Source organism: Syngnathus leptorhynchus, chromosome 21 (assembly GCF_054491065.1).
Source record: "Syngnathus leptorhynchus isolate UIUO chromosome 21, UIUO_Slep, whole genome shotgun sequence".
Classification (NCBI taxonomy): Eukaryota; Metazoa; Chordata; class Actinopteri; order Syngnathiformes; family Syngnathidae; genus Syngnathus; species Syngnathus leptorhynchus.
Window position 1 is genome coordinate 7,432,400 of NC_141215.1, and position 13,345 is coordinate 7,445,744.

General features: G+C 61.3%; 3 protein-coding genes across 3 annotated transcripts; 1 reads left to right on the forward strand and 2 right to left on the reverse strand.

Moving 5' to 3' along the window:
* Positions 1-319: 319 nt before the first annotated feature.
* Positions 320-1,660, reverse strand: LOC147040559 (chymotrypsin A-like). The gene is made up of 7 exons (XM_085902201.1): positions 1,554-1,660; positions 1,450-1,488; positions 1,245-1,378; positions 938-1,095; positions 784-885; positions 579-715; positions 320-517 (listed from the first exon to the last, which is right to left on the reverse strand). Exons 3-7 carry the CDS (start codon positions 1,301-1,303, stop codon positions 359-361), a joined length of 615 nt encoding a protein of 204 aa, XP_085758327.1. The 5' UTR covers positions 1,304-1,378; positions 1,450-1,488; positions 1,554-1,660; the 3' UTR covers positions 320-358.
* LOC147040560 (acrosin-like) lies at positions 1,406-2,491 on the reverse strand. Its single transcript, XM_085902883.1, has 6 exons — positions 2,424-2,491; positions 2,285-2,360; positions 1,995-2,184; positions 1,771-1,910; positions 1,554-1,704; positions 1,406-1,488 (listed from the first exon to the last, which is right to left on the reverse strand). Exons 1-6 carry the CDS (start codon positions 2,489-2,491, stop codon positions 1,406-1,408), a joined length of 708 nt encoding a protein of 235 aa, XP_085759009.1.
* LOC147040561 (UPF0606 protein KIAA1549-like) lies at positions 2,350-13,030 on the forward strand. Its single transcript, XM_085902184.1, has 23 exons — positions 2,350-2,666; positions 4,198-4,339; positions 4,536-5,552; positions 5,624-5,706; positions 6,129-6,428; positions 6,574-6,760; positions 6,828-6,887; positions 6,960-7,111; positions 7,179-7,356; positions 7,516-7,700; positions 7,760-7,938; positions 8,035-8,165; positions 8,335-8,525; positions 8,661-8,884; positions 9,093-9,234; positions 9,323-9,586; positions 9,657-9,718; positions 9,813-9,919; positions 10,114-10,238; positions 10,317-12,254; positions 12,531-12,683; positions 12,795-12,856; positions 12,935-13,030. Exons 1-20 carry the CDS (start codon positions 2,490-2,492, stop codon positions 10,539-10,541), a joined length of 4,131 nt encoding a protein of 1,376 aa, XP_085758310.1. The 5' UTR covers positions 2,350-2,489; the 3' UTR covers positions 10,542-12,254; positions 12,531-12,683; positions 12,795-12,856; positions 12,935-13,030.
* The last annotated feature ends 315 nt before the right edge of the window (positions 13,031-13,345 follow it).

The following is a 13,345-nucleotide window of genomic DNA, read 5'->3' on the forward strand; positions in this document are numbered from 1 at the left end:
CTGCGCACCTGCCCGCCCGCCTGCGTGTGGTTTCAGGCTCAAAAGACCAGCGCTGGAGAGGATGTGACAAGAGTGCGGACGGCGGCGTGCATGCGGACGACACGGTGCATGCCGCTCAGCCTCCGGACCGCGGTAATGACATCCTGACGGCTGCGAGGGCGCGGAATAACGGACGCTGTCGGCTACCGAAGGCCTCGAGGATGACCAGGTCAGACTGATTGATTTGCACATTGGCCAGCTAAAAGCGGTAGTCGCCGTCTTTAAACACAAATGCCTTTTCCACGCCCCCACCCCCCAAAAAAAGGCCATTTTTGATGGTGAAAAGTTCTTTAATGCTTGGGATGGCTCAGCGGTTCCGTCACTTGCCGGTCGCCTCGTCGATCCACGAGTGGTAATCGGCCACTTTGGAAAAGACGGCCGGCTTGCCGGGGTCACATTGGCGACTGCCCCACGTGAGCAGTCCGAACAGGAAGTAGGTGCCGTGCTTCTGACAGAAGAGCGGCGCTCCCGAGTCACCCTGCGCAAGAGCAGCAAATCAGCACCCGGCGGCGCCCGCCCGACGGCAGGGGAGGCCTCACCGTGCAGGCGGCGCCGGCCACAGCGTGGGCGCACACGTACGTGTCGTCCACCAGGTCCTGGCCCCACTGGGCCCGGCACTGGGCGCGCTCCACCAGGGCGACGCGGGCGTGGTGCAGACGCTCTGGGTCGAGGGCGGCTGGCCGCGGGAGCTTTGAGCTTCACAGTATTGAGCGAGCGAGCGTCGGGCGGGCAGGCGGACCTTACCTGTGGCTGACGTGGCCCCCCAGCCGGCGCTCACGCATGTCCAGCTGTCGTCCAGCTCCTCGTCCTCTTCTGGCACGCAAAGCGGCATCACGCCAACTCCTGCTGACCGGACCCGTCAGAACCTGAGGCGTGACGTGACCAAAGGGGGACCTACCCAGTCTGGCGGGAACGGCTAGGCGGAGCAGCGAGAGGTCGTGTCTCGGAGGGAAGCCGTCCTCCTGAGGCAGGTCAAAGACCTTGTCCACAGGGACGGTTTGGGACAGAGACAAGCCCAGATGGTGACCTCCCAAGACGGCCACATCCTCTCCCGTGCTGAAACACGAGCCAAGCGGCGGTTTGAATTGCGAGCCGTCTCGGCGCCGGCGGCCTCACCTGACTCTGCAGTGCCGCGCGGCCAGCAGCCAGCGGCGGCTGATCAGAACCGCGCTGCAGTAGTGGATGCCGCTCGCCTGCAGGCTGACCTGCCAGGGCCACGCCCCCGGGCACGCCTCTGTGACGTTCTTCGCCCGCGACCTGCCATCCTCAGCCAGCCAAAGGCCGGCCGGGCTCGGAAGCCCCGGGCAGGCGGCCTTCTGCTGCTTGCCGCACTGTTCCTCTGTCGTCACAGCACGTGGGCTTCAGCTCAGCGGCCGAGGCAGGTGTCGGCCGGCGCAAACGGAGGCGTACCTTCGGCCGGCTTGACGCCGTAGGCCACGTCCTGGTTGTCTGAAAGGCACCGGGACCGTCGGAACGCGAGTCGATGACGGCGGAGAGCCCGGCCAAAGTCATACCGATGACGTCTGCGATCCAGCGGGTGTGTTCTCGCACGGCCGTGTACACGCCGGGCTTTCTGGCCCGACCGCAGCCCACGCCCCAGCTCACTACGCCGGCCAGTCGGTAGCGGCTGCCGTCGTAACAGGATAGGGGACCGCCGGAGTCGCCCTGACAAACGTGTGCCCGTGTCAACACCTGAACAGGCACGCACGCAGGCACGCAGGCACGCATTACCTGGCACGCATCGACTCCGCCCTCTTCCAGTCCTGCGCAGAACATGCGTGTCCGTATCCTGCTCTTGTAGTAACTCTGGCAGAGGTCAGAGGTCATCACCGTCACGTTGACCTCCTGGAGTCTGTTCACGCGCGGCCCATCTACCGGGTGAGGGGAGGAAAAAAGCAAAAGCCGCTAGAGTCTCACCCGCCAACAGAAAGAACATTTGACAGAGATGCACTCACTCTCCCGTGTGGAGCCCCAGCCGGTGACGGTGCACTTGTGCAGCGTGGGCAGCGGCGCCATCCAGAGGTGGATGGGTCGCACAAAGCGCCCGAAGGAGAGCGGGCGCTCCAGCCTCAGCAGAGCCACGTCAAATTCCTTGGTGCCGGAGTGAAAGCGGTGATGGCTGACGATGGCCGACACACCCACCGCCTGAGCGCAGCCGCAAACTTCAACAAGGCTCCCTTCGGACGCGCCTCGCTCGGTAACTAGCTAACTGTTAACCGCCGTGCTAAACGCCAGCCAACGTCACCTGCTGCCCTTGCTCGTCAGGGTCGTCCAGGTTGTGTTTTCCCGCCAGGACGGTCCAGAAAGAGGCTTTGTTGTACCTGGTCAGACGCAAAGGTCAAAGGTGTCGCTGGGGCGGCGGCAGCAGCAGCGAGGGCCGGCACCTTCTGAAGCAGTGCGCCGCCGAAACCACCCAGAGCGGCGCCAGGACGGCGCCGCCGCACGCCGGCATGGTGGCGAAGCGCAGCGACACCTGCCACGGCCACGAATGCGCCCATGTCTCCTGGCCGCCGATGATGCGCGTCTCTGCGTCCGCCGGTTGCCGTTGCGCCACGAACGGGCGCACCCCTGCCAGCTCTGAGTGTACGCGCACGCACAGCGCAAAGTCAGAAAGTAAGTACGACCAGGTGAGCTGAGCCCATTTACTCGCAAATGCAATTGAAAGTCTGTCTGTCTGTCTGTCTGTCTGTCTGTCCGTCCGCCCCCCCCCCCGCAGATTTTGTTCAGAAAAAATAGCATTTGCTGAGCTCGGAAATAGAGCATGAGAGCACGTTTGCTCATCATTCCACTTGCCGATGTTCACGATTTCACTAAAGCTCGCCCACGCCAAACAGTGTCCAGCAACACGAAAGAAAAAAAGTTGGCAACGACTTGTGACTGTGTACCGCGGCAAAAGGCTTTGCAACGTACCGTAGCGTCCCGCGAAATTCCCCGAGTGCTGCTCGCCTCGGCTTTGTTGTGACGTTGCGTTTCCCGCGTCTACCGTCAAACACAGGAAGGAAGTGCAGGCAGTGCAGCCGCAGAGAAGCCGCAGTGCAGCCAGCCCCACAGCAAAGCGTTTCTCACCACAAACGACGCTCAGTCCGGCCAGCAGGACCCAGAGCAGAGGCGACGGCATTGCGAAGCTCCGACGCGCGCGCCCACGCGGTGTGCCACTTTTAAGAGATTCCGCGCACCTGCTTCTGGCAAGCAGCTGAACGCGTTACCATGGAAAAGTGGACTTTAATAGCGAAGCGTGGCACTGACGTCATCATATCTTGCTCTGCTGTAATGAGGCTGACGCGCCGCGTGGGGGCGTCCGAGACGAAGGACACTGGATTGTCCAACAAGCGTAACGGCTCAGTGAACGCACCTCGAGTCGGACGTGTTACGGTGGTTTGCACAACTGGAGAGTGTATGTACATGCGAGTCGGAACCGGCGCCCTTTTTCATCCCCCTCGCGTTATCAAGCGCCCCCCCCCCCCCCAGTTCCCTCCCTCCCGTCCTCGTTCCTTCGTCCTCCTCCCGCCGGAGAGGCGTGTCGCGAGCACGCCGTGCCGTGTCGTGTCGTGTCGTGTCGGATGGAAGGTAGATCCAAAGCAGGCTCGCTTCGGCTCGTTTCTGGCCTCGTTATCTTTCAGCAGCCAAGGTCGGCGGTGAAACCAATCGGCGTCGCCAGCAGGATAGAAGAAATGCGGGCCGCTAGGTGCAAAGATTCGTCGTGAGACAGGCCGCCCCCGGTACCGGTACGTGCAGGTCAGTGAGCCGTCACGTGGACTCATTGATCGATTGATTGACTAAATTGGACCGAACTGGAGTCGGTGTACTGTTTGCATAGCCAACATCAAAAAAGGCTTTAAGTGAGGGGAAGAAAAAAAAAAAAAGATAGCCCTACTCATCCATTCAACATGAGCGGTTCTTCAGAAGGTGAACAAGTCGGTCCTCCCGCTCACCTTGTCCACTTGGGTCTTGAGCTTGCCTTTCTGTAGCGTATGGCACCGAATAAAAAATAAAATATGGCTCCAGACGAGCTTAGAGGTCAAGTCGGTGGCCTAAGCCAAAGTGGGCCAGCTTGAGAACCACTCAGACAGCGGGCCGTGCATGAGAAAGAATAAATGTGGGAGCCCTGTTGAGCTCACCATTGGACATGCATGTGGAGAATAATTGTCAACTTTTCAGGTACGTCCAAAGATGGGGCCACTGGTCCCGGGGACTCTCGAGAGCAGGATGGGAGCCCCGAGCCCCGCGAGGAGCCTGGTTGTCCTCTTGCTGCTCGCCGCCACGCTGGCTTCCAGGGCCACGTCTACTTGGCCCGTCGCAGGTAGGAATGGTCAAAACCTCGCACAGGGCCGCCTCAGGGCTCTCGTATGTGCGGGGGGAACTTTACGTCAGCATTGGACCGCTTCTGAGGCGATGGTGTGGTCTGGTCAGGGAAATCTTCCTTTTTGCATGAATAGCACCGCCCCAGAGCCATTTCACCCTAAGCCCAAGGTTAACACGAAATGTTCTCGTCTCAGACTGGAACAGAACCCAAGGCTCTTCTGCTCGGCCACGTCCTCGCCCGGGGCTGGCTCAGCGTGGTAACCGCAGCGGTCTGGTGGAGAACTCGGGCGCTCAAGGCATCCACTTGCTTCTCCGACCGCCGGACCTGCTCGCCCCCAGCCTGACTCCGCCGCTCGTCCCCCGCAAGCGGCCCACCCCGGCTCCCCTGCCGCCCTGGGAGCAGAGTAACTCCCTGGAGGAGGCCTGGACTTCAGGAGACTATCTGGAGACGCTGTCTTTCGTGCTCCCCGATGGCGAGGATCTGGCCCCAGCCACGCCTCTTTCCAGCCACCCTTACGACGACGACACAGGGGGCGACTGGGCGCCTGCGTACGACGGCGCTTTACCTCGGCGTCGCACCCCGCCGCTGGATGCACGCCTTCTCTTTTCACCCGGCGGTGGCGGCGGCGCCCTCCCGGACGTCTTCCCCGCCTGGGACGACGACTACGACCCCGAGGATCTGTCGCCGCTGCAGCCCACCGAGCTTCTGCTGCCCGACATGAACAGTTTGGAATACTACACCAACCTTTTGGCCAAGGAGCGGGCCAAGGAGGGTGCTCGTCCCCCCTCCGAGCGAGAGGGCCAGGAGAAGCACGGCGTTCCCGAGCTGTCCGTCCCGCCCACGCCGACCCACAAGCGAGGGCGAGCCGGCGATCTCCCCGTGCGGACCGAGGCGTCTCCCAGTTCCGCTGCCACCCCGCGGAGGGAGCCCGAACCGCCGCCCCCCAGCCCTGGGGCCGGTGAGTCACCGACTGTTGCTCTGGGAGAGTTTGGGCCAAGTCCGGCGCCTACTAGTTCCCACGCCACCGGCCCGGCACTTTCGCCGGCTCGTCCCGCCGAAGACGGGCCGGGCGAGACCGCCGCCACCGAGAGGACGGCCGTCAGCCTGACCCGTGCGCCTCCGCCGACCACGCCCAGGGCGGCGCACCCCCCCGCCGTCAAACGATACTTGTGCAACGTCACCAAGCCCGAGTCGTACCTGGTCCGAATAGGTACGCCCGCAGCGGGTCCGGTCCGGCTGAGCGCGAGCCGACTAACGGGTGCTGCGCTGCGCTGCGTCCAGGTGGCGCCAGAGGCTCGGCGGCTGGTTTCACTCAGGTCCGGGACCTTTTGAGGCGAGAGTTTAACCGCTCCGTGGAGCTCCAGGTACACGGCCCGGCCCGTCCCGTTCCGTCCCGTCCCACCCAAACACGCTAGCGGCACATGCTTGCTTTCTAGTTTGGCTGCTTATCCGAAGCACTTGTTGATTAAGGCTTTTTCACACTGCGCTCAGCGACCACGCACCCGTCGGTCTCGCCAGAGCAGGACGGCGTGCCGTCCGGACCTAAAAAATGTACAGTCGGAGCGCTGCCGCGTGGCGCCGACGTGACGGAGGGGGAGCGGCCTCACCATTTGTGAGTGCCCGCAATAGACCCGCCGGTCAAGGAAACCAAGTGCAGTGTGAAAAGGCCTCGAGTCAAACGGAACACATTTGCCGCACGAGTCAGTCCAAGGTTGTCTGCCCTTGGCACGGCACAGCCCCCGGGGACATCCGCGCTCATGTCGGCCCGTTGTCTGTCCCGGGTCAGTTCTTGAGAACGCCGTCCAGTTTTGCCTTCCGCGTGGTCTCGGGACCGTTGATCTACACCGCCATCGCCGTGGTCAATGCCCTCCGCCGAGCGCAACGTCTGTCGGGCCCGCTTCCTGCCGTGTCCACGATCTACGCCGTCCCAGACGTCAGGTACCGGGTCCACACGGTGCTGCTGTTTGTCCCCGCCCACGTGGACGTCAGAGTCTGCGACTTCAGCGAGCGCGTGGAGAGCGGCCTGGTGACGGCGTACGACCAAACCCGACGACGCTCTTTAGAGTCTGGCGCAGTGGCCGTGCAGGTGAGTGGCGCCGCCGCAGTCCCAGTTGCGTGCAAGGCCTCTGTCCGTCCAGGAACTGCCCGCTCGGGTGTGAGCCCCGCCTCCGACTTGCTGTCTGAGTCCCTCCCAGCCGGCGGGCCTTTTTCACACCCAGTCTCCCGTCCAGCTGCTGAACGTCACGCTGGGCACGGCGAGGCCGGCGGGTGAGCTCAAGGTTCCCGTTGACATCGTGTTTGCGGTGCGGGACGGGGGAGGATACGTGGCGGGATTCCAAGTCAGCCAGCACCTGAGGAAGCTCAGCCCGGTGGAGTTCAGCTTCTACGTGGGCTTTCCCGCTCTGCAGATCGCCGAACGTAGGGTGCCCTCCCGTCACGCGTCGGTCGGCCTTTGGCCGGAGGGCTGATTGCCGCTCTCTTTCAGCTTTGCGTTATCCCGAGCTCAACACCTCCCATCACCTGAGGTCCACGTGGGTGCGCACGGGTGAGAGCACACGTGCGTGCCAGCCGCTTTGAGACGCTCTGCGGCCCACGGGTAACCTCCGTACGCTTTCAGTGCTGCTCGCCGTACCCGATCAGATCTTCGCCCAGCCAAGTTTTCAAGCTCGTGTGGAGCGCCGCTTGGCCTTGCTGCTGGAGGAAGGCCTGGGAGCGTCCGGCGGGCGGCGCTGGAGGAGAGCCACGGCCGTGGCCAACGGCAGTCTGCAGGTACGCTGCCCGCCGTCTCCGTTGCCGGAGGCCCACCCAGAAAGGCGCCATTGCTCGCTCGTCTCAGGTGGTGCGGGTGGCCAGGATGTCCGGGCCGGAGCGTCCCCTGGAGGTCTTGTACTTTGCGGAGGGGCCGGGAGGCGTCCGGATACCGGCGGAGGAGACGGCGGACACTCTGAACGGCTTGCACCTCCAGCGAGCTGCCATCGTCCTGGGACACAAAGTCCAGAGACCGCTGGCCCAGCGTGAGTCACGCCCGTCCGCCCCGTCGGCGCTCAATGGAGTTTGCAAAACGAGCACGGCCCAGAGCAAAGGGTGACACTGACTGACACTCCCCCCCCCCCCCCCCCCCCCCCTTTTTGCGCCGCGACCTGGCTTGCTGCTCTCTCACTCGCCGTTCCCAGTGGTGGAGAGCGCGGCCGTGCCCCCCTCTGAGACCCAAAGCGGCAGTGTTTGGCTCATCGTCGGCGTGATCGTGCCCGTCTCGCTGGCCCTCTTCATCATCGTCTTGCTCTACTGGAAGCTGTGCGCCTCGGACAAGTTGGAGTTTCAGCCAGATGCCATCAACGCCATCCAGCAGAGACAGAAGGTAAGAAGGCCCAAAAGGTCGCTTCCCTGGCGACACGCACGGACGGCGTCCTCTCTCAGCTTCAGGCCTCCAGTGTGAAAGGCTTCGACTTTGCCAAACTTCACCTGGGCCAGCACAGCAAGGACGACATCATGGTGATCCAGGAAGCCACGCCGGCCAAGGAGCCTGCCACCACCGCCCCAGACAGCCCCAAAGGCTCGTCGGCCAAAAGCGGCAGAACCGCGCGTCGCCGCGCCAGGTCGGTCACTGTTGAGATCAAACCCCTCACTCCGTCGTCATTGGCTTGGTCAGGGCCGGCCCCCGCGTTCTGCCATAACACCACGCCTCTCCGCAGGGCCAGCCAATCGGACGGCGACTCGTTAGGCAGCGAGCGATCCGGCGGCGGAGACTCGGCCGGGGAGAGCGCTGGACCCGCCGCCGCCGCGCCCGTGGAGGCCAAGCAGCAGAAGAAGCCGCCCAAAAGCGGTAAGCGGCCAATCACGTCATTTTGTCCTGCAATCTTTTCTTCATCCTTTCACCCTCATTTCAAAGGGGGGGGGGGGGCACCGGAATATTTGCGCTTGCACTTTCCTTTGTTTATGGTGCGCTTGATGCTCGGTTCTCTTGTGACCTTGCGCCTCCGTCCCTCCCTCAGCCACGCCGGCTACAGACGAGCTCATGTCATCGTCTTCCATCTTTGACCACGTAGACCGTCTTTCTCGTGGCGGCGGCTCGTCGGACGGCACGCGGCGTCCAGCCGGCAAAGTGCAGCTGATGGCCATGCAGCCGCGGCCCGGCGCACCGGCGCAGCCCAGCCCGTCCCTTTCGCAGAAAGTCAGCACCGAGGTGAGAAAAGCGGCCGAGAAGGCTGGCGGAGACATTGAGTTGTGGGGAAAAAAAACACAAATAGCGCTGAACTTGAGGTGGAGGAGAAAAGAGGAGACCGGAAGGCAGTCCTAATTGGGCCCAGCTCTCCCGCAGGTGGCGTTACGACACAAGTCCGAGATGGAGCAGCGCAGGAACAAACTTCGGCAGCACGCCAAAAGACGGGGGCAGTGCGAGTTCCCGTCCATGGACGATATCATGGACGCCTTCGGAGATGGACCGGTCCAGACGGAAGTGGCTCAGCGTCTCTACGGTTCAGCCCACGACCACGCGGACTGCGTCCCGCCGCCCGACACCCCATCCCCAGACGAGCGGCGAAGGTGAGACGCAGAGCAGCCAGAGCTGCTGGCCAGCCCCTTTGCCCATTTGGGAGCAGCTAAACTGGGGCGGGCGGGGCTTTGAGCCAAATGGGCGGCTGGCCGGCTGGCCGGGCGGCTGGCCGGCTGGCTGGCCGGCCGGCCGGCCGGCATGCTGCATCTCGTCATCGGAGCCCGTCCTGATAGCTTGTGCTGTGCTTTGTCCATCCAGAGGAAGGCGCTCCCCCCGCGGGCGGCAGCAGCTGGCTCCGGCGGGACCGGGAAGTCTTCCGGATACCGACCAGGATTGCCTGCTGGTGGATCAAGGTGCCACCTACAGGAAGTACCCGGGACTCAACAATGTGGCCTACATGGTGAGAAAAGTGGCTGGCTGGGTTGCCAGGCCAGGGCAGGCCAGGCCACGGGGAGCGTGTCTTATCTGTGGGCTGTTCTCTTTGTCAGTCGGACCCAGACCTGCCCCCAGACCCCGAGAGGAGCCCATCCCCCACCGACGAGGTGTTTGATTGCCGGGCCGGCGCGGGCCCGCCCCCTTACATGCCGCCACGACCCTCAATCGAGGAGGCCCGGCAGCAGATGCACTCCCTGTTGGACGACGCCTTTGCTCTGGTGTCCCCGTCCTCGCAAGGCCTGTGTCCGGCGGCCCTCCCACTGGGGAGGCAGTGGGGGTCCTACCCGGCGGGGCCCTCCCACGGCCCCCTCCACGCTGTGAGTCCACCGCCCCGCACCCCTCCCCGCAGCTCGCCCCCCGGGCTGGTTCTACTTCTTGTCGCCACAGATGTACGCCGAGCTGGGAGTTTCTCCGACCTCTGGCCTCGGGGCTCGAGGTCATCCGCAGAGGTGAGACTGACGAAAGTTAAAGCTGGCCGCCTGGCCAGCCGGCCGGCCAGGCGGCCGGGCCCTGGTGCTTTCCTTTCTTGTTTGTCCGGCGCAGGCAGAGCTCAGGGGGCGAGCAGCTGCAGGAGCCCTCGTACTCCAGCAGGGGGCAGTACGGACAGCTGCCCCCCTCCTCCAGACCCAGACCCGTTGGAGGCAGCGCAGGTACGGCACGCGTGCATACATGCGCACATGCACGCACGTCCAAGCCAAAGGCGTTTGGAGTCGCTGCTTGTAGTTGTACTTGTATTTGGATATAAGCCCTCAATGGGGTGCCTGCCATTGGCTGAAGTGTTTTGCTTGTTACGCTCCCTCCCCTCCACGGGAAAGTTGATCTCCGTGTTTTGGCACTTTTGCAGGCCTCCAGCACTTGACCCAGGTGGGCTTGTCCGGCCAGATCGGGACCTGCGTGGGGCGCAGCGCCTCGGGACCCACCGGCTCCTCCTGGAGCGAGAGGCGCTCGGACCAGGACCTGGAGAGCAGCGTGAGTGTGGTCGTCGCTAGCCTAGCAAAGCCGAGTTTCCGCCCGTAAGTGGCTTTCAATTTCTTGGGGTGGCGCCAGGCGCCGCTCTCCTTTCCGGAGTTGTCGTCTTCGCCGCTTTTCCAATTGCGCAGCTCTTTGCTTCGGGAGCCGTCGGGGCCGCCTCTCCTCCTCGCCTCCCCGACTCCCGAGTACTTGCCCGAGGACGCCTCACCCTCCGCCCATAGCTCGGCCTCCCTGATCAAGGCCATCCGAGAGGAACTCCGCCGACTGGCCCGGAAGCAGGCCGTGGCCAGCTACCCTTAGAGGACGCGGGCGACCGGCGGCACGAAGCCCGTACTCGGTCGACACCCGACCGGCGACGTGAGCTCCGCAAATTTGACAGGGTCTCTCTCGCGTGTCCCGTCGTCATCCTGGAGTCAGTCTTTGGTCTTTTTCCACGCGGCTGGCTCCTTTGGACCGGATGGTGGCCAGTTCCGACGTCGGGCGGTGCTAAGTGTCAATGGTCGCTCCCCCGTTTGCTGCCTCTGTCAAATGTTGCTACTGAGATGTTTATCATTGTGTCAGCTTGTGGTTAGATGGAGTCACACAGGTGCCAGTCTGATTTGTCTTGAGAACGTCAAGTCACCTTATTAGGAAAAAAAAAAAAAAAAAAAAAAAGTCAAAGCCGATCAAGCTTGGCAACTCCTCCGACGTCTTGCTGTATTTTTCACAATTTGATCTTGTCTGTGTTCAGGATTTGTGGAGGGGAGGGGCGGGCGGGCGTGCAGTTGACCGACCGACCGACAGACCGACCGGCGCCTAGCGTACGTCAATTCAAAGCCCGCGCCGTTGCTCCAATGTTCTCCTTCCGGCTCGGAATGATTATGATTATTATTATCGATGAACTTGTAGGAATATACAGCCCCTTGGTAATGTCTCCAAATGTTTAACTCCCAAGTGCGTTTGCGTCAAGCCGAAAGTGCGCAAAACGGCGACTTGCGTCACCTGGAGCTGCCGTAGTGGCGACGTCTCTTAAGATAAACGTTTACATTGAAGACAGACGTACGGGCTGCTGTCGTAAGGCCGTATTTGTGCTGTAGTATTTACGTTAGCTGCGCGCCCTCGTATCAAAACAAACTCCGTGCCAGTTGATAGTTTTCGTGTTTCGGCTCCGTAGAGGAAACCGCTCGGGGTCAGAAACTGCCTTTGCGCCCAAACCTACGACAATATCCGACACGATCCAGGGAAATATGTCGTCGGTCAGAAGGATGGGAAATATGCCGTCGGTCGGGGTGGCGCGGTGGGACCTGTGCTGATTGTGGCTTTGATGTTGTGATGACTCTCCTCGCCGATTGCTGTGTGTCTGCAATGTTTCCGCATGTGTTCTTGTTTGAGGCTTTTGGTATGTTGGCATGCTGCTTACGCTGATGTTAGCATGTTGCTAAAAGGGCCCAATAGAAAATATTTTTTAAATGACCAAAAAAAACTTAGTATACATTTGATGTTGACGAGAAAAATACATCTATCTATATAGTGTACAGTAGAAAGTATTTAAGAGCCACCCGGGACACTAATTAGATCGTTCAGCCGTCAGCAAACTTGTGGGGCGCTGTGGCCACACAATCACATGGTGCTACTACTGATTAAACTGTTGAGGTTGTTTGAATAAGACAAGTTGATTTGGTTTTCTTCAGATCTCATCCAAGGGCCTGAAAATGCTTCTCACTAGAATTGTGCAAGTCAAACAACATGAATTTGTCCCTGTCGCGGCTTCCGTATGGCTACCACCTGCCCTAATGAGCGCGGCAGGCGGGCAAGCAAGCGCTGCTACTTCCGCGTTCACTTGAGAACGCTAAAGCATCGTCAAGAAGCAAAGAGGACGACGAGCCGAGCCGAGCTGAACCGGACCGGACCGGACCGAGCCAGGGCAACCTGCGAGCCGACAAAGACGTTTTCGACAGACACGTTGACAAAATGACCAAGTGTGAACACGTTGTGGTCAAAGGGAAATGTCTCCGCCAGGTTCATTTCCAACAGGTGACACACTCCAAGTCATACTTGAGTTTTCTGGTAGACAAGTGAAACACTTTTTAGTCATTGGGTCTTTCCCTCTTCTATGGAAATTGTGTTACCCAATCGATTCAAGAAAAATACCAATGAACCTTCTCAAAACATATCGATCGGCCTTGAGCACCTGTATAAAGTTCATCCTCCGTGTAGATTTCTTTGAGTTTCTGCCGAGTTGCGATGGAGTGGCGTCTTAGCGCCATCTAGTGGCTAGTCTCCGCCGTTTCATTGTCCTCTCGCTTGCAGAACGCCATCTACCTGCAGCGGTTGCAATGGTCGTGGAGCCCGACAACGGCAATAGTGAGTGACTTCCAAGAATTGAGAGCCAAACGTCAAAGTGGGCAGACGTTTACGGGGCGCCATCTCCTGAGACTCGAGGTCTCACTCGCTCGGCTGCAGGTGAACGCCAGCAGTTTCTCTTTTTGTCGGCTGGCTGAAAGGCGCATGTTGCGGAGCGCTGCAAGTAGACAGACAGCCTGCAGCTCATCTTAAGCTCGTTTACGCGCACAGATTAGCGCCGCAGTCTGCACAGCGACCTGGATTTCGAGATGTTCACGAGCAGCCTCCGAGACGTGAGCGAGTGCACTCCTTTATTTGTTGCATTTCCGCTTGTTTTCACTCTCCGTATTTGTGTCAAACCGCTCGTAAAGGTCGGAGGAGCCACCTGTCGACGACGCCTTCCGCCCGTGCGTGCCGTTCTGACGTAAAGCCTCCGTGGTGGCCGTCCTCGCCGCCTCCCCCCCGCGCTCCTTTCTCGCCATGGGAAACGAGTCGAGGCGGGAAAAGGCTCAGGTGTTGTTTGATGAGTTTGTGTCAGCGTCCACCTGCAGGGCGACGCTGCATTCCTTCCGCCAACTGTGCGAGCACCTGCACCTGGACCTGGACGCCGATCGGCGCGGCAACGAGCATCCGCTCTACCGGGCCATCAGACGGCGTCTGGCGTATTGGAAGGCCAACGCCTTGTGGAGCAAGCTGGAGCGCCGGGCTTCGCGGCAAGAATACCTGCAGAACCGAGCCTGCCGCGACGCCACGGTACGTCCCACGAACCCCGAGCTCAAACC

Bases quoted from the DNA above. Each gene is read 5' to 3' on its own strand.
- LOC147040560 (XM_085902883.1), bottom strand. From the start codon at position 2,491: ATGCCGGCGTGCGGCGGCGCCGTCCTGGCGCCGCTCTGGGTGGTTTCG. The intron at 2,185-2,284 runs GTGACGTTGGCT...GGCTGCGCTCAG, and splicing joins CTGACGAGCAAGGGCAGCAG to GCGGTGGGTGTGTCGGCCAT. The intron at 1,489-1,553 runs GTATGACTTTGG...GGTGCCTTTCAG, and splicing joins CTGGATCGCAGACGTCATCG to ACAACCAGGACGTGGCCTAC.
- LOC147040559 (XM_085902201.1), bottom strand. From the start codon at position 1,303: ATGGCAGGTCGCGGGCGAAGAACGTCACAGAGGCGTGCCCGGGGGCGT. The intron at 716-783 runs GTAAGGTCCGCC...TCCCGCGGCCAG, and splicing joins GGGGGCCACGTCAGCCACAG to CCGCCCTCGACCCAGAGCGT. The intron at 518-578 runs GTGAGGCCTCCC...GCTCTTGCGCAG, and splicing joins TGGCCGGCGCCGCCTGCACG to GGTGACTCGGGAGCGCCGCT.
- LOC147040561 (XM_085902184.1), top strand. From the start codon at position 2,490: ATGGTGGCGAAGCGCAGCGACACCTGCCACGGCCACGAATGCGCCCAT. The intron at 5,553-5,623 runs GTACGCCCGCAG...CGCTGCGTCCAG, and splicing joins GTCGTACCTGGTCCGAATAG to GTGGCGCCAGAGGCTCGGCG. The intron at 6,888-6,959 runs GTGAGAGCACAC...GTACGCTTTCAG, and splicing joins GTCCACGTGGGTGCGCACGG to TGCTGCTCGCCGTACCCGAT.